General features: G+C 43.7%; 1 protein-coding gene across 1 annotated transcript in view; it reads left to right on the top strand.

Moving 5' to 3' along the window:
• The first annotated feature begins 3,944 nt into the window (after positions 1-3,944).
• Positions 3,945-19,581, top strand: part of LOC147627316 (protein PAT1 homolog) — a 32,191-nt gene continuing 16,554 nt past the window's right edge. Inside the window, exons 1-3 of the mRNA XM_086815951.1 lie at positions 3,945-4,261; positions 5,358-5,515; positions 5,613-5,687. Of these exons, the coding sequence (XP_086672077.1) occupies positions 4,243-4,261; positions 5,358-5,515; positions 5,613-5,687 (252 nt within the window). The 5' untranslated portion in view covers positions 3,945-4,242. The remainder of the gene's footprint in view (positions 4,262-5,357; positions 5,516-5,612; positions 5,688-19,581) is intronic.

The raw sequence follows: 19,581 nt of genomic DNA, 5'->3' as shown, positions 1-19,581 counted from the left end.
AATCTAATTTGCAAAAAAAATACAGAAAAGCGCTTCACTCTCTTTTTTCAAAAAAAAATATTGAAAGCCTCATACTCTCTCTCTCTCTCTCTCTCTCTCTCTCTCTCTCTCTCTCTCTCTCTCTGCATGGACAGCCGCTTCCTTTTCATAATTTATTTGGTATTTTCTCTCTCTCTCTCTCTCTCTCTCTCTCTCTCTCTCTCTGCATGGACAGCCGCTTCCTTTTCATAATTTATTTGGTATTTTCTTTAAAGCTTATCTCCATAAGCTTTAAAATTAAGCTTTGCTAAAGCTTTTAGCTTTATGAATAAAGAGAAGGGATTAGAACTTAGAGCTTAGTTTAAACCTTATGTAAAACTTTAGTTAAAGCTATAAAAAGCTTTAAATTTTGGATGTTTTAAGAGAGAGATCCACAAGCACTTCTTTATTTGGGACGCTTTTATAAAAGCTTACACAACCCTTGACTAAGCTTAAATTATTATTATAAAAAGCTTAAAAGTTTATAACTTAAAAGTATATGTATAAGAGGACCATACCTCTCAAGCAGCACAAGCTTTAAGTGAATTCAACATCAAGGATTACAAGAGGAAAAGCAAATTTGAGCAAACTCAAGATCTTCAAAGCATTATCCAAGGCTAACATCGAAACTCTATAAAATCAACAATGTTTTATACTTTTGTGTTAAGACTTATTTTTTTGTAGATTAAATCAAGGCTATCTAATGACACTACTCACTTTTTGACATACAAGCTTCCGACTTTTTACAAATTGCGAGTGAAAGCTAAGTAATAATTACACCTTCTAAATTTTATAAATTAACAATTGAAGTTGATACTATATTATGAATTGAAACTAATGTAGATTAGTATATGCAAAATCTCCGATGATTTACTAGTTAAGTATTCACCTTGTGTAATTTGATTACTTGTAAATAAAAATTGTTAGTTGTCGATTCGTTTTCTTCTAACTAATATTTTGTCCATAATTTTAATCATTAGCAAATTAAAACGTCACATATGCTTGTAATATTTGTGAACTTTTAATTATGTGTTTTGTAGCAAGGCTATCCAACACTTACAAGTAAGTTGCTACCCTCTATAACTTAGTAAATAATTCTTTCAATATTTCTATGTAAGTTTTACATTTCAGACAGAAATTCAAGCACTTTCCAAGTAAACTTCTCCTTACTATCCTTACAATAGTGATCATGCTTAAATATTTATGTGTACAATTTCTTACAAGGTCATAATTTAATATAGTCCTAGTTAGGTTTGAAAGAATAATTATATTTCAATCTATTCACATTACTTTCTCATTTTCTCAACATAGAACATCATTGCAATTGAATATATGTAAGGTATGACTCTCTTACGCTTAACTCAACCTTATGATTATTTTCATGTTTATTATTCAAGTTTATTTTAACTTCAAATGCAAATTAATATTTTCATCATCTAGACTTGTTTACTTAATCAAGATTGCTAGAATTGTTACTAGTCATTCATATTTATATTTGTTCTTAAACTTTTGATGTATTGAAAAATCAATTTTATCTATTCTTCATTTACAATCTCACACCCTCTCAAACAGCTTTTCAACGCAAGATAATTTCAATAACACCATAACAACTACTCTGACTCTTGAAGTAACATGTTTGTTTCATTTGATTATTTAACACTTTTTGGTAAATTTCAAGCAGAGTTTTTATGCATTAAAGATAGAGCTTCTTGAAGGAACAGGCCTTTTCATCTTGAACTATACTTTATCTTAAACGCCATCATGGTAAATCTTTTGGTCATTTAATGCCCCTACCTATTCCCAAAGGTCCATGGGAAGAGATTTCAATGGACTTTATTACCGTTCTCTCATAATGACATCATATGGACCATAGTTGATAGATTTAGCAAGCAAGCATACTTTATACCTTGCAAGAAAACCATGTCTGCCCCTTAAGCTGTTAAGCTATTCATTAAGACTATCTTTCCTCACCATGGCTTTCCCAAAGTCATTCTCTTGACCGAGATGGCCGCTTTTGCAATCATTTTTAGGTTGCTTTATTCAAGAATTTAGGTTCTAAAATAGACTTTACATCCGGTTTTCATCCAGAAAAGCAATGGCCAGACTGAAGCTACTAACAACACTATTATGGATTTTCTTAGATCGTACACTATTGACCAACCCTCTAATTGGGATCAACATTTGCCTCTACTTCAATTTGCTTACAACAATACCCCCCATTCGGTTGGGTCAAGATCCCTTTGAAATCGTCTATGGTAAGAAACTTCCCATTCCTGTCTCTACCATAACTAGTGATGTTCCAGTTGTTGCTGACACTTTAGCTCATGATGACCATGCTACTATTCTAGCTGAAGTCATTGAATCTATTGAGCGAGTACAATTGAAATACACCGCTCACGCCAACAAGAAACGACAACCAATGAATTTCAGAGAAAATGATCTAGTTTGGCTTCACATAGAAAAAAGACGGTTAAAGAATATTGCCAAGCATCCTAAGATCAAGTTGGCTCCTAGATGTTATGAACCGTTCACAATTATCCAACAAACTAATGAAAATGCATTCCGCTTGGGCATTCCCACTCACTGGAAGATACATAACTCATTCCACATTAATTTATTGAGACCCCTTAACGGCCCCACTCATGTTAACCATGTTATTGATAACCCTCCTCTCCTCGAGGATGGCTCTAAAATTCTAGTACTAGAAAGTATTATTGACCATGACCAAACAACCACCCGTACTGGCACTGTGTATCATCGTTACTTAGTGAAGTATAAGAATAATTTCATTGAGAAATCACATTGGATTCCTACAATATCGCTTATCCCACACTACCGGCACTTGATTCCGGCATACCACTCACACATTCACATTGATTCTTTTATTCACTGACTGAGGTAGTGTCATAGTTATTCCATATGTTTTGGTGCCGATTAACTGAGACATCACATTTATTTAGTGCTGATTCACCAACTTAGGCAACACATTTATTTAGTGACGATTCGCCGATTGAGGCAACACATTAGTTTAGTGCTGATTTGCCAACTCTGAGGCAGCACGTTGATTTAGTGCCGATTCGCTGACGACTGAGACAGCACTATAGCATGAGGTTAGCCACCCTTGCTTACACAATTGAGGATAGTTGCTTTTTAACCTTGTTGTATGTTATGGAAATGTGAATTGTGGAATTATTTGATATTTTATGTGATATTTATGGTACGCTCATTTGCCACACAGTCGTGTGACTGGCTATGCATGAGAGCGTGGAGTAGTGGTCGTATCGTGATGGGCGGATAAGCGAGATTTAATGTGTCTTGTGTTTTTGGTGAGCGTATCTATGCACGGAGTAGCGTAGGTACGATGGATTTTGGTCGGTGTGCAGCCATCGGGTTTTGGTGTGCGTCGATGGTTGCCCGCCCATAGTTTTATTTAATTAAATTGCTACAATTTTAATGTAAATAGCTAAGCTTGGAGACCAAGTTACTTTTTGATATTAATAACCCAAAGTGGAATGTATCAAACTATTTTTCAGCACTTGCTTTTTGCTAATAAATAAATACATGCATGAGGAAGCGTGCTCACTCATGCATGGGGGGATATTGAACCCATTCACTTTGTTGTGCATATCTTGCTTTTGATATTCTTCTTGTTTTATTTGCCAAATTATGCTATGGCTATGGAGGGTTATTTAACAACAGTTAATGCCATGCTAAAACGTTCTAGTAAAGGCTAGTAAACAACCTAAAACTATCAAGGAAGCAAGAAACTCTACAGGGTTAATACCATGATAAAAGCTCTTCTTTCCTAGAGTACCCATCAAGTACCCATCAAGTGATACCAATTTGTTGGAAGGGGCTCATCCAATAAACAACATACAACAAGCTAGATTTCGCTCATGAATAGAAGAGAGTAAAGTTGACTCATTGATTTTGTGTGTAGTGTACAATGTATTCCCCTTAATTATCTTTTATTAAGAGTCACTTGCAAAGCATGTATTCAATAATAAATTTTGACTTTATTTTATAGAAAATCTTTGTTGTTATTACTTGATCCCTCATAAACCTTTTGTTCTCCTGGCTTTTGCTCTTTTTCATGCACACCAGCGTCGCAGTTTTGCCGTGATTGGTGGATGATCTCAAAGACAGAGCAGGCTATGCGCGTGATGTGAAGATCTGCGTGTAGCTAGCATATTTGGGGGCAGTCTGCATCCATTCCATCTCCAAATGGCTGAACAGCTTGAAGGTAGGCCTTGAAAAGCTTAAATCAGCCAAACAGATACTAATTCATACTAAGGTCCCCATCTGAGATTTTCAAAGGTAAAGACTCGTGTTTGTATGGGAATCCATGGTTCTTATGGGAATCCATGGTGCAATGGCCTCTGAACCTCACATAGCAGGTGCTTTTCTGCTTAAATTCAAGATTAATCAGGCTGTGTGTTCATGTTTTTCTCAAGTCAGCTGGGGTCTACTATGCCCTTGGGTTTTGATTTGCCATGTGATGCTGCCATGGATGATATACTGCTATATGCCAACTAATCTGCTTAAAATCAAGGGTTTTGATATGCCATGTGATGCTTCCGTGGATGATATACTGCTATAGGCCAACTAATCTGCTTAAAATCAAGGGTTTTGATATGCCATGTGATGAGGTTTTGATATGGCATGTACGAGGTTATGCTGTGAAAAACCTAGGGTTTCGATTTTGGTCACTTGATGCTGCCATGGAGGAGATACTACTATGAGCCAAACAATATACTGAAAATCTAGGGTTTTGATTCTCCATGGGGTGCTGCCATGGATGAATTAATGCTACGAGGAAAATATTTTGGCGAGAACCCAAGGCTTTGATTCTCCGTGTGCAGCTGCATGGATGAGTTAATGCTATGAGCAATTTGTCTGTTTAAAATCTAGGGTTGTGATACTCCATACGACATTTCTAGACAATTTTATGACCTGACCTTTGCAGCTGGAACAGCAAACATCACAAATTGTACGTAGCTGATGTGACATTCACAGGCAATCTTTTGGGCTAAAAACACTGGATGCCACACTCCTTTGCAGGTTCACGTGTGCATATGCATGTATTTTGCATACTATATCCATCTGCATTGCTTGCATCCATTTAGTTCAATTCATTGGTTATCGCTTGTGCTTGTGCACATGATTTAGGAGATCTAAGCAAGTAATGTGATCTTGTGAATACACTCTGCCTTTAACACGGATCAGGGACAGGGACATGCCATCAGAAAGAAAAGAAACTTTTTAGATATATCACATCGTTCTGGAGTCATGGATGCTATGGACCTCATTGCCATCTCAGTGAGTTTGATGTTTTGCAGATGATGAGCGGTTTGATGCATCACAATATGCTTTTTTTGGTGGAAACGTAAGCCAAGAGGTTGAGCTTGGTGGTCTTGATGAAGAGGATGATATTGTACTAGGTGGTGCTTTTGAGGAGGAGGATGAAAGAATTTTGGCCCTAAGTGAGAAGGAAGAGGTAGCTAGTCTGTTATGCTTTACCCTTAGTCTTGTGGTAAATTGATTGTGTTCTCAGCCTTCTGGTTCAATATGGTGACATCTTTGTTTTTGTATAGGTTGAGGCTCTGGATGCAGTATCTCAGCCAGATGATGTTTCAGTGGACATTTCTGAAGTCAGCAGCTCTTATATGGTAAACGTGTGTTTTTAGTGTGTTGAGATGGTTGAAGTGATAGAAATTATCAAACATGTTCACTCTGTAGCATGGACTTGTTTGTGTAAATCAGTTCTGTTTTTTTCCAATTAGTTGCTTTTAAGTTTTTGTTGCTTGCACTTTGAGTCCGTGCACACTATAGTTACAGGAACGGCTGAGATGCAGTGTGTCTCTAAACGGGAAAATCTTTTTTTGAGGAGATCTGTGGGCCCAAAATGCATTTCAACTGTCCCATTTTCTGAAATGGTGTGGTTCGCCCATCTTCCCTCTTCCATCTTGGCCATTTCCCCCAACAACACCTGGCATTTTCCCTCTACATCTCCCCATTTCAAGTTGTTTAGGTCAAACGACTTACATTCTTCAATATCTTTTTGCATCCACCTTCTCTCCTTTCCTTCCTTCTTTTATTTCTCTCATATCCCTTCCAACCCCCCCTCTCTCTCCCTTACTCCCTTCTTCTCCTCAGTTTCTACCTCCCTTGCTGTTGTGGCATTCCCTCATTTGTTTTGTCCCCCTCAAAAATTCTGTTTCCATTCCCGGTTTCCATAACTATGGTGCAGATATTTTGATTCCATCACAAAAAATATAGAAAAGCTATTTTGCAAAAAGTGCCCTGACAGAGACAAGAGTAGACACTCCTTACCCTTATGACTTGTTTGAGAAGTTTGATTTTAGAGTACAAATTTTATAGATACAAGTTTGAGGTTGAATTAGCAGCATATGCTCTTGTATTGAAGAAGCTGAATGCGGATTGCTTTGCAAAAGCCTTGCATGTGGAGTCCAAGTTGTACAGTTTAAGAGGCTAAAATAGAGCTAAAGGATCAGTAGAGATGTCAAATTGTATATGGACAAGTTGTCCATGAATTAATGCAAGAATGAGAAAAGGGTAATCTGAACATAGCAGACTTTGAGAGAAGCTCACCTCTACCTCTAGCAGGTAAGGGTCGCGGAAGAGCACCTAACAAGGATGTGTGGCCAATGAGACAAGCAAAATGCTCAAGCAGGCTGTGGGAGTTGCAATGGCACCCTTTTATCAGCATGAGTGAACTTTGAAGTGGCTTTTTGGGAAAGAAGACGGTGTTCAAACGAAGGTGTAATTATCACTGTTATACAATGCTAACCAGCACCACTGCGAGGAGCTAGGAGGGCATGTGTATTCTAGTTAGCACTATCTTGTAATGAGTGCAGTGTCATGTACGTTGCAAATTGGCACCAATGCTAGGTTATGAAAACGCAGAGCTAAGCATCGTCATGACTAGCACTTTCATATAGTGTTAGCTAGCATACGAATTGTTGGAACTAACTGAGCCTTAGTGGTGTGGGTTGTGTTTAGGTTGTTTTGGTGTGAACACCCTCTTAGGTGTGAACGTCCCTTATTAAGGGTTAGGTCAGAAGATAAGGCCTTAGTGCCTATAAATACACTATACGTGGTGTGAGTATTATCATTCATAATACAATCATTGTGTTCATGTGCAATCTCCGTCTCACTTGAGTTCTATTGCATTTCTCTCTCTCTCTCTCTCTCTCTCTCTCTCTCTCTCTCTCTTCCATATCCATGTCTATGCTTCCATACACCATGGCTTGATCTCTCCACCTCTCCTTCCACTCTCTCTCACTCCCTCCCTCCTGGACTTGGCCATGTTTCCAACACGGTATGCTCCATTCCATCGCCATGCTTCACCAGAGTTACCAAGGAACGGGAGTGGGGGAATGTTTTGACCCGTGGAAACAGGAACATTTCGAGGAATGGGAGTAGCAGGGGGAACGCCATGTCATATCTTCAATTTTGATTAAAAAAAAATTCAAATTAAATTGAAGTTATAGATGTGAAAAATAAAATAAAATGAGAGAACTCCAAAATGGAGTTGTAGCTTTAAAGTTTCAAGTCTTGACTCGTAGGCCGTGGCCTTTGCAAAAATGAGATTACAATGATCAATGATCAATGCCAATTCATAGATGATCTACAATCAAGAGTTACGAGTCAAAGCTAAAAGGAAGAGGTTACAACAACAAATTGAATCAATCATACATGATAAATCAAAACTACATAGTACAATGATCAATCATGGGAATGACAAGTTTGCATATGTGGCATCAGCAAAATCCACATCAATTACATCTCCCTCTGTTTTGTGACTACCATCGTCACTATGAGACCCGAAGCCAATGAAGCGCTCCTCCATGAACTCCCTGTTAGAATTGTGCATCTCATTGTTATATTTGCTTTACCTGTTTATTGGGTATTTTAGCTATTTCTCCTATTTTTGGAAGTCGTGAGCAAGTCGGCCAGCTCACTCCCTTTGCTATAAAAGGGGCCTCACATATTCACTTGATGTAGTTCAATCCCAAGCACAAGCTCAACACTTTCTTGCTGGCTATTGCCATTGTAAAGCTTCATGCTATTATAAAAGGTGATCTTGTCCACTACTCCATGCATATAGCTTTGCATTCTCTTAGTAGTAGAGCTCCATCCCTGCACACCTAGATTCAGCTTTTTTTGTTCAGTACTTTTTCATTTTGTTGGGATGACAGAGGATACCCCATACAGGTACTCCGATTTGTCTCATAGGCCGAGTTCGGTCTTTTGGAAGACGTTAATAAAATCTTTCTTTCTTTCTTTCTTTCTCTCTCCTTTGCTCCCTCTTCTCTCTCTTGTTTTGTCATTGCTTCCACTCGTGCATGCTCCAACATGGTATCAATCGCTTAGGTACCCGGCTGCATCCTACAAGGCAACTGTTTTCTTCATCTGCTGGCTGCATTTCTGGCTTCTGAAGGGGACTGTTCTTTCCCTTTCTAACTGCTGCATTTTCTGGGGATCAAAAAGTGGCTGCGTTTTCTGAACATAGCTGTGTTTTTCTGCTCGTGGTACTCTTCCTCGTCAGCGTTTCACCCCCCCCGGGCTGCCCTGTTGCTGTTGCTTCGTGCCAAGCATCATCGGCAAGCTTCTTGGTGCTATTTTTCAGCATTGATTGCGGTGAAAGGGCTGTTTTCTCTGTTTTTACAGTGTGGACTGCAGTGGAAGGTGTTTTTCTAGCATGTGGTGCATTGTGACAAGCGGCCCCGACATCTCTACTTCTTCCTTGGCCTCCCCTCCCTCCGGTTGTGTCACGTGCACACCCTATGGGTTGCACAAGTGACATGGCATCCATAACCATTTAGCAAGCATTAATCCATTTATCCAGGCATTAATCCATTTATTCAGGCATTCAAGCATTTATCATAGCATGTATGGGACTGTTTCAGCTCCTCCATCAGCACATAAAGCATTTAATAGCATATGGAGCATTTACTACATCAGGTCGGGGCCTGTTATGACCAGCCGACAATAGTATCAGCAGCCGACAGCATTAATAGGGCATTTATTGTAGTCGTGAGGTCTCAGACACCTGTCAGACAGCAGCATACCTGTCTGACCAGCATCAGTACAACATATATAAGCAGCGCATCATACATTCAGTTGATCATCTTGACCATCTCATCATCGTTTGTGGTCTTCAGCCCCAAGACCCTAGGTGAGTGAGGAGTTCAGCATTCAGACAGCATCGAGCATCTCATATCTCAGGCCTCTTCTCAGCGTTTCCTATCTAGGGAGCAAGGAGAGACCACAGTTTAGCATACAGCAGATCAGCATCTTCATTCAGCAGCATATAGTTCATCTTCCTACCTCCTACATAGAGGAAAGCCGGCATCTAAGGGTGGACCTTAGCATCGGAGAAAGGATCAATCATTCGTCATCAGCATCCAGCATCTCTCTCTCATCCCGAGAAGGATATTCTTTAGGACAGCATCATAGATCTCATTGTAATTTCATTCATTTAATATAGCTGCATTGCATTGCATTGCATTGCATTGAGACCTTTGTCTATCTCTTAAGTATCATTAAGTGTAGTTTAGTTTAGCCTAAGGTTGTTTTACTACGATCAATCCTTTGCATGTCACAGGTTGGGTGTTTTCGGTGAGTTTTGGTGGACTATTTTGTTGCTGTCCACCTCTTTCTCTCTCAAATTTGAGAGGGAGCTGATTGGTCCTGGTGCCTCGCTTTGTTGGAGAGGAGTCTTGGAGTGCTGAGATTTGTGTACTTTGTTGCTGTGGATATGGCTTCCCCTTGTACGAACAAGGATGACCTTAGCTCTCTACTCTTGGAGGAAGAGTCCGTCCTCGTCTCTCAGGGTAGGATGAAAGTGTCTCTTAATAGTTTTGATCAGGCACTTTCTACAGTTCAGAAGAAATGTTAGAGTTGCTGCTTCTCTTGTGGGAAGAGAGGACATCTGTCCAAGGATTGTTTGTCCAAGAAGAAGGACAAGACCAAGGGCAAGTTTTCATCTTAGAAGAAGGGTAAAGACATGACAAACGACAATGATATAGATTCCTTTAGTAACACATCTAGGACTCCCAGGGTGCTTGCGGCTTGGGAGGACCAAGATGATGTACTTCTCTAGTATACATGCAATTTCTACTATGTGCTTCCAGCCAGAGGAGGCTTGTGGGCGGGAGAGGGGATTGATTGCAGCTCCACTTACTAGTGCATGGGAAGTTGGAACCATGATTTGGAGTTCTGAGCATTAGACATTTGGCAGGACATGGTTATCTTTGGTGTAGCAGAAATTATGAACTGGATCTGTTCCGAGCTCATTGTTTGAGGCTTTTGGAATGGGATGTGTTTTCCGTCGGGGATTATGGGCGTGGTATGTCTAGTAGCTCAGCAGCTCATCATTTATTCTTGGAGTTCACTACACACTTGTGTGGGAATTCGACGCCAAGCAAAGTTCCTTGCTGTTCATGGTGGCATTTTGTTTTGAGGAAACATGTTGGCGGGTGCTCTCTCCCACGTGATTCCGGTATCTGCAGTACTGGAGGGTCCATGGTTGCATCTCAGCTTATCTTCTTCAGACTCTTGCACACTATGAGCTGTAGAGGGGGTGTTAGAATTGTGCATCTCAGTGTTATATTTGCTTTATTTATTTATTGGATTTTTTAGTTATTTCTCCTATTTTTGGAAGTCGTGAGCAAGTCGGCCAGTTATGAGTAGTTGGCCAGCTCACTCCCTTCACTATAAAAGGGGCCTCACATATTCACTTGATGTAGTTTAATACCAAGCATAAGTTCAACACTTTCTTGCTGGCTATTGCCATTCTTTCTATCTTTAGCGGTGCATTTGCCATATCAACTACTTATTTGCTGTACTAATTCTTTCTATTTGCTACTTTCCTTAGTGCTAGGCTTCATTATGGCTGTGTTTGCCATGCATCTCCGGAGGTTTAAACTCAGTACGAAGGGCTTGTTTAAACTCAGTACGAAGGGCTTTGTGTGAATATATGCTCTTATGTGTGTGTGTATGTGGAGTGCGTGTGTGAGCATATCTTGATACAGAGTTGTACACCCACTATTGGGCACTGATGACGGTAGTGGGAATGTCGTAGTATCTAGTCCATACTATGCATAATGGAGTTGATAGTTATATAGTCTTGTGGGTTGACTACCATGAGTATATAACATGCACGTTCCTAAAAGGTGAACTTGGGCATGTTCTTGGATTCATCTAGGTATATAATTCAGCCGTATTAGCGGACATGCAGATTTCACATTGTGAAGTTTTCATCCGAGTTACGGCCAGTTGATATTGTGCTTATTCTTTCTATCTTTAGCGGTGCATGTGCCCTATCAACTACTTATTTGCTGTACTAATTCTTTCTATTTGCTACTTCCCTTAGTGCTAGGCTTCATCATGGTTGAGTTTGCCCTGCATCTCCGGAGGTTTGACAGAAACTGAGTACGAAGGGCTTTGTGTGAATATATGCTTTGTGTGTGTGTGTGTGTGTGTGTGTGCGCGCGCGCGTGTGTGAGAGCATATCTTGATACAGAGTTCTACACCCACTATTGGGCATTGATGACGTTAGTGGGGATGTCGTAGTATCTAGTCCATACTATGCATAATGGAGTTGATAGTTATATAGTAGTCACAGGGAATGGGCATTTTTAGACTCGGGAATGTTGGGGATGGCAACATCTTCTCGTTCCCGTTCCCATTGTCGTCCCATGTCACTCTATAGTCACAGGGAATGGCCATTCTCAATCTTTTCCATCCCCATTCCTCGTTCCCATTTCGCGTCCCATGTGACTATGGGATTGACTACCATGAGTATATAACATGCATGTTCCTAAAAGGTGAATTTGGGCATGTTCCTGGATTCATCTAGGTATATACATTCAAATGGACCAATGTAGAGGGATGCATTCCTCAAATTGAAAGATGCAACTATTGGTCCAGTGTTGATCATTCCGGATTTGCAAAAGCCTTTCAATGTCGAATGTGATGCATCTAGAAATTTCATAGGAGCTGTCCTAAATCAAGAGGGACATGTCGTGGCATATGAGAGCCGTAGGTTACATGATGCAGAGCTCTCTCTTAGCATTTATGAGAAAGAGCTCTTGGCTAATTCATGCACTTACTATATGGAATCATTATCTTCTTGGTATTGATTTCATTGTGAAAACAAAACACTAGAGTTTGAGGTATTTTCTTACCCAAACTAAATTGTCAGAGAAGCATATGAGGATGGCCAATTCCTCTCTATGTTTCATTTGTAATATGCGGAAGCTTCGGAGAAGGATCGGTACTTCAAAACTCAGAAAACAGCACTCTTTTCGCGACGGAATTAACGCACAAACTGAAAGACGATGTGCAGAAAATAGAGAGAGAAAGGGGAGATGGAGAGGACACAGTATTGGGTCCCAATTACCCTCTGTAGGGCCCCCACCACGGATGGTGTATTTGCTTTATTAGAATGATGTAAATCTGAAACAAATACAATGTACTTGACCTTTTCTTGGCTGGAAAACCTGCCCTTGACCTTCAGTCCTTCACCCCTTTGCTTTAGCAAACCCTTGGCTGTCCTGGCCCTTGAATGCTTGGAGCTCTTGGTGAATTATGAGATGGTATAATGGGATTATGGGCTGGGCTTTTATACCCTTCATAGCATCCAGTCGGCTGGTTTTGTGAAGTCCCACGACTGAGATATAATAAATAAATGAGTTCACACTTTAATAAAGTGTTTTCTCACTGGTTTAGCCCCTGTCCAGCCTGCGCATGACCCTGGGACAGCACCCTGGCTGCTGGGCATTCAACGCAGAGGTGTGGGACTGCCCCCCACACCTGGCCGCCTGCTGTCTTAGGGTTTAAACCTCTGTCGGCTGCCTGTCCAGAGGCTCTGGAGCTGGCCGACTGCCCCTCCAGCCCTTGCCTTGGCTGGTGGGCAAAGTCTTGGGCCCTCCTGGCCCCTTGGGGGTGGTTCTACACCTCCCCCATGCCCATCTAAGTATGCACATGCAAATACCTACACTGGGGTAGCCCTATGGGCTGGCCCCATCTCTACATGCAAACTACATGCCTACAGATGTCTGGCATCCAGTTGCAAACCAGATACTCAGCACATCTGACATCATTCCAGAGGGAGACTCACAGCGCGGACTGGCACTGCTTCATGTGCAGGACAATGCACACCTGACCTCGGACGACTGAGATGGATCCCTGGCTGACTCGTCCCGGACTGGGCTCACATGGGACCAGTTCACCATCCCAGGTCCTGCACCTTCTGTACAGAATGTCCACGTGGCATCCAAGTGCGGGATGCACGTGACATCCCCTTCTGCTTAACTTGACGGAAGCTGCATAGCCTCCAAATAATCCGTCAATAAAGCCGGATAGTCTTCGAAGAATTCCTTGTCGAGCCATACCGCTTCATGAGTTCCTCGGTCCTGAAACTTCGTGAGGAACTGTCGTAGTCTTCGGCCTGAGCCATGCTTGAAACGGTGCAGAAGGATCTGTTCTGGAACCATTACCTCTGCTTCATCTATAATGTCTGGTTCCACTTCGTCTTTGACCTCTGAAGGGGGTGGACCTGCATATGGCTTTAACCAACTGACATGAAATACATCGTGCATAGTCCAACTCGGAGGTAGCTTTAACTGCATAGACACCTCATTAATCTTTTTCCGGATGGGGAATGGTCCGAAGCTCCTGAAAGACAACTTTGGGCATCGCTTGCCCACCTGCTTCAATCTTTGCTTCATAATCCGAAGATATACCCAATCTCCTTCCGAAAACTTCATGTCCCTTCGGTCTTTATTGGCCTGTCGAGTGTAGGCCTCTTGCGCTTTAGCCAATCTGTCTTTGACGGACTCTAGGATCTCCTGGTAAGACTCCGTCACTCTGTTCGCCTCTGGTACTGAAGACGAAGTCCTGGTTAACAACGACTGGAAAGGCCTTCCAAACGCTGCCTCATATGGAGTCCTGCCAATAGCTGAAGAAAAAGAGTCATTCAACACAGCTTGAACTAAAGGCAAAAACGATTCCCACTTACCTTGCTGATCGTGGACATAACACTTCAGCACATCAAAGGCCAACTGGTTGTATATCTCTGTCTGGCCATCTGTCTGTGGGTGGAATGCACTGGAAAAATTCAACTTAGTACCAAAATTATCAAACAATGCCCTCCAAAAATGACTGGTAAACTTGGCATCTCGGTCTGACACTATGGTCCTAGGAATCCCACCAATCGGGTACCAATGCCGAATGAAAAGCTGGGCAACGTCCTCGGCGGTCACATTGGCCCTGCAAGGAATAAGCATCACAAATTTGCTGAACCTGTCAACAATAGTCAAACACTGTGTATTACGCTTACTCGGACTGGGAGGCAGATTTGTGACAAAGTCCATTGAAATGTCTTGGAAAGGACCCTCAGGAATTGGCAAAGGCTGTAACAACCCTATCTTCTTTCCACGAGGAGCTTTCACCTTTTGACAAATGTCACAGCGTTGTACATACGTAAACACATCACGCCTCATCTTTGGCCAATAGTATTGCCGTTCTAATTTCTCCAGAGTCGAATTCATGCCCCTATGACCACCTGTAATGGCGTCATGGGCATCATGGAGAAGAGCTGCCCGAAATGATTTCATGACACACAGTCGGCCTTTGTAGTAAAGCCAACCATCGCGTATCAGAAAATGGCATGGTCCTGTGGCATCCAATGCCTGTTCCCACTGTGTACCGAATTCCTCGGAATCCGCGTACGTGTGCTTCATGTCTTCTAGTCCTGTACCAACAAGGTCAAGTCTAGTGGTCTGAATCGCAGATACTTGTCCCTTCCTGCTCAAAGCATCGGCCACTGGATTGGCCTTTCCTGGAAGGTACTCAATCATGCCACCAAACTGCTGGAATATCCGACTCCAGCGGTGTTGTCGATCACTCCACTGTGCACTTGGCATTGTCTGAATCCAGCGCAATGCCTGATGGTCAGTGCGAACCTCGAAGTCACGGCCATACAGGAAATGTTTCCAATGTTTCAAGGCCTGAATGACTGCTAGGAGTTCACGATCGTAGACTGAGTAATTCTTTTCGGCGGGCAGTAACTTACGAGACATGTAAGCTACTGGATGACCATTCTGTTGCAACACACCTCCAATTGCGATGTTACTCGCATCGGTGATCACCTGAAATGGTTCGTCCCACGAGGCAAGGGCTAAACAAGGCGCTTCAAACAAAGCCACCTTGAGGTTCTGGAATGCCTCCAACGCTCGTGGAGTCATTCGAATCTTTTGCCTCCTTGTTTTCACTCCCTTTAGCAGATCGGTGAGGTCTGCCGAGAGATCAGAAAACTTGTCAATGTGGGTGGAATATGCCTGGCATATACCCACAAATGATCTAATGTCATAAGCAGTCTGAGGTACTTCCCAGTTAACAATCTCGGCTACTTTAGCCGGATCAAGTCGAATGCCTTCGGCACTGATTATATATCCCAAGTAATGTACCTGGAACAGATAAAATTCTGACTTCTTTTCATTGACATAGAGCTCGTTGCTTTCCAGCAACCTAAGGACTTTCTCCACATCAACGTCATGCTGCTCAACTGTAGCTGAAAATATGAGTATGTCGTCCAAAAATATGAACACACACACTCCAATCAACTCCCGGAAAATACGCATCATCATGCGGTTAAATGTAGCTGGGGCGTTCGTCAAACCAAATGGCATGACCACAAATTCATAGTGGGCCCGTTCTGTACGGAAAGCTGTCTTGGGGATGTCCCCCTCAACAATCCGAACCTGGTGGTACCCACTCTTTAAATCCAATTTAGAGAACACCTTAGCTCCATTCAGCCTCTCGAGAATATAGTCAATTCGAGGCATCGGGAATCTGCTCTTGATAGTCAGCTTGTTGAGTGCACGATAATCGACACACAACCGAGAAGACCCATCTTTCTTCTTGACAAATAAGATCGGTGCTGCAAACGGCGACACGCTGGGGCGGATGAAGCCAGCTTGCAACAATTCTTGGAGTTGGCGGTCCAACTCCGATTCCATTGCCTTAGAAAGGCGATACGGAAACTTGCTCGGGGGTTCCGAGCCTGGGAGGAGGTCAATCTTGTGATCCTCCGGTCTGGACGGGGGAAGCTGGGGAGGGAGACTGTCCCGAAGAAAAATCTTCTGGAACTTTTCATGGAGAACCGAGTACTTCTCGGAAGCACTGGCCACCGTCTGGGCTGTCTGGACGTAAATCATCGCACACTGTGCGCCTTTCCTGACTGCTCGCTTAGCCTGCAAGTGGCTTATGAGCGGAAAGTTTGGAATACCTGGCTCACACTTAATGGTCACAGGGGTGTTGGACACATTCCGATCAATCTGGAACGTGTGCTTGTCCCACTTGACATCAGGAAGGAACTTGTGAAACCACTGGATACCCAAAATTATGTCTGCTCCTACAAGAGGGGCAACCATAAAATCACGCACAAACTCTATGCCCTGAATGACTAATTTAGCACCTAAAGCTTCATACTTGACGCTCGTAGTCATACCTGTGCTAAAACCCTCAACTTGTTTGTCCACCGGAGTGAGCTCGAAACGGGCACGCCTAGCGGCCTCTTCCGTGATCACATCCTCCGTACTGCCGCTGTCAAACAAGACAACGACTCTCTGGCCACCTATGTAGCCAAAGGACTTGAGCAATTCGTTGCGCTCATACTCCTGGTCATGGGCGCCCTTCTGCTTATCTTCTAGCTCCCGGCTAATAATTGCTCCAACTGAAGCACCGGGGTTTGAAGAACTAGGGGTCGCCGCTGGGGTCTGTGTGGGAGCTGTGCTCACCACGAAAGCTGTGGAGGCAGCGGCGGGCTTTGGAGGCTTCTTCGGACAATCCCGAGAAGTATGTCCTTTTGTGTGACAAAAGTAACATCTACCCTCCTTCCTGTACTGAGCAAGCTCCTCAGCACTCAACTTGCCACCTGTCTTGCCTGCCTCCGCTTTCTGGTCTGGAGTAAGCTTAGACGCATTGTTCGAGTTCTTGGAGCCAGAGGCTCCCGGGCTCTGTCCTGGGGAAGACCCCGTCTGGTTCTGGCTTTTCCCCCCCGAGGTGTTAGCCTTGGGAGAAGCCGGCTGGGAAGTCTTGGGCTTGCCACCATTGTGTTTCATTTCTGCACTCTGCGCAAGCGGGAGTGCGTCCTCAAAGGTGGCTGGCCTAAACATACGCACCTCCCATTGGATTTGCGTGTCCAGGCCATACAAAAACTGCCCTTTCTTGTCCGCATCAGATAAGCCTAATTGTAGACACAAGGTCGAAATTCTATTGGCAAACTGAAGGACTGGTTGCGCATTCTGACGCGCACCCCTGAACTCGTCTTCGAGTCGCTCAAGGTAGTGGGGCGGTAAAAACCGCTGCTTAAGGTCACGGACGAACTCGTCCCACCCATAAGCTGCCATACCTGATCTGGTGTGGGCATGAGCCCACTGAGTCCACCAAGGAATGGCCTCACCTTCCAAATACCAACTGGCTAAGATCACTTTGTCAATATCTGATTTCCTAACTGCGGCAAAGTAAGCTTCAAATTGATGTAACCATGAATACAGAGTAGTGGGATCGAGTTTACCATTATACTTACTGAAGTTCATTTTCTCGGGAAAATGATTCGAGGGCGCCGCCGGTGTCAATCTGGCGTCCAAAGCTCGGAGGTAATGCTCGTGTTCCACCCGTCGCATGGCTTCGTCTTCTCGTTGTCGAATCTCCAATGCCCGTATCTGCCTCTCAAGCAAGGAGCTTGACTGCGGCTGTGACCCCTCGAGAGGGTCCCTGTGATGACGAGGATCTGGTATCTGGGGTACGGAAGGAGAGGGAGGAGGAGATGGAAAACGCGACGCTGGAGAGCGAGAACGCTCCTCCAGAGCCAAAATCCGCGCCTTCTGCTCGTCCAACTTGGTTGTCTGGTCTGCGATTGCTCGCATCATCTGCTGGAACATGTCTTGTACACTCAAGCCGGGTGCCCTAGCTGGGCTGCCTGGTGCACTCTGGTCCCATGGTTCTGGTTCTCTCTCGTCGCCAAAGCTCGCCATAGCGGGAATATGCAGTTCCTTTCCGGACCGCAATCTGACCATCCACTATCTGTGTGGGAGACTTCCGGAGGCTTCCGGAGGCTAAAAACCAACCGTCCTTCGAGGGACAGGAGTCACTCCGAAAAGGGTAGTCCACCGGCGTCTAAAAACCAACCACACGAGCGAAAAATTTTCTGGTTTTCTTTGCTGAATCTTCGTCCTTGAAGTAGGCTCTGATACCACTGTAATATGCGGAAGCTTCGGAGAAGGATCGGTACTTCAAAACTCAGAAAACAGCACTCTTTTCGCGACGGAATTAACGCACAAACTGAAAGACGATGTGCAGAAAATAGAGAGAGAAAGGGGAGATGGAGAGGACACAGTATTGGGTCCCAATTACCCTCTGTAGGGCCCCCACCACGGATGGTGTATTTGCTTTATTAGAATGATGTAAATCTGAAACAAATACAATGTACTTGACCTTTTCTTGGCTGGAAAACCTGCCCTTGACCTTCAGTCCTTCACCCCTTTGCTTTAGCAAACCCTTGGCTGTCCTGGCCCTTGAATGCTTGGAGCTCTTGGTGAATTATGAGATGGTATAATGGGATTATGGGCTGGGCTTTTATACCCTTCATAGCATCCAGTCGGCTGGTTTTGTGAAGTCCCACGACTGAGATATAATAAATAAATGAGTTCACACTTTAATAAAGTGTTTTCTCACTGGTTTAGCCCCTGTCCAGCCTGCGCATGACCCTGGGACAGCACCCTGGCTGCTGGGCATTCAACGCAGAGGTGTGGGACTGCCCCCCACACCTGGCCGCCTGCTGTCTTAGGGTTTAAACCTCTGTCGGCTGCCTGTCCAGAGGCTCTGGAGCTGGCCGACTGCCCCTCCAGCCCTTGCCTTGGCTGGTGGGCAAAGTCTTGGGCCCTCCTGGCCCCTTGGGGGTGGTTCTACACCTCCCCCATGCCCATCTAAGTATGCACATGCAAATACCTACACTGGGGTAGCCCTATGGGCTGGCCCCATCTCTACATGCAAACTACATGCCTACAGATGTCTGGCATCCAGTTGCAAACCAGATACTCAGCACATCTGACATCATTCCAGAGGGAGACTCACAGCGCGGACTGGCACTGCTTCATGTGCAGGACAATGCACACCTGACCTCGGACGACTGAGATGGATCCCTGGCTGACTCGTCCCGGACTGGGCTCACATGGGACCAGTTCACCATCCCAGGTCCTGCACCTTCTGTACAGAATGTCCACGTGGCATCCAAGTGCGGGATGCACGTGACATCATTTTTAGATCTTACACACCTCAGGAAAGAAGAATGTAGTGGCGGATGCATTGTCACGAAAGCCGTATGTAGCAGCTATTTCGATTGCCTCTCATGGGGACTTGTTTGCAATGCATGATTTGTATTATACGGATGTTGATTTTGCCACTATTTGGGTTGATTTGATGGCTGGTCATGCACATGCCTCATATGTGATCAAAGAGGGTTATCTT

Source organism: Cibotium barometz, chromosome 21 (assembly GCF_041138505.1).
Source record: "Cibotium barometz isolate CiBa-2024 chromosome 21, ASM4113850v1, whole genome shotgun sequence".
Classification (NCBI taxonomy): Eukaryota; Viridiplantae; Streptophyta; class Polypodiopsida; order Cyatheales; family Cibotiaceae; genus Cibotium; species Cibotium barometz.
The sequence above is the reverse complement of the archived record's forward strand: the minus strand, read 5'-3'. Positions and strand labels throughout refer to the sequence as shown.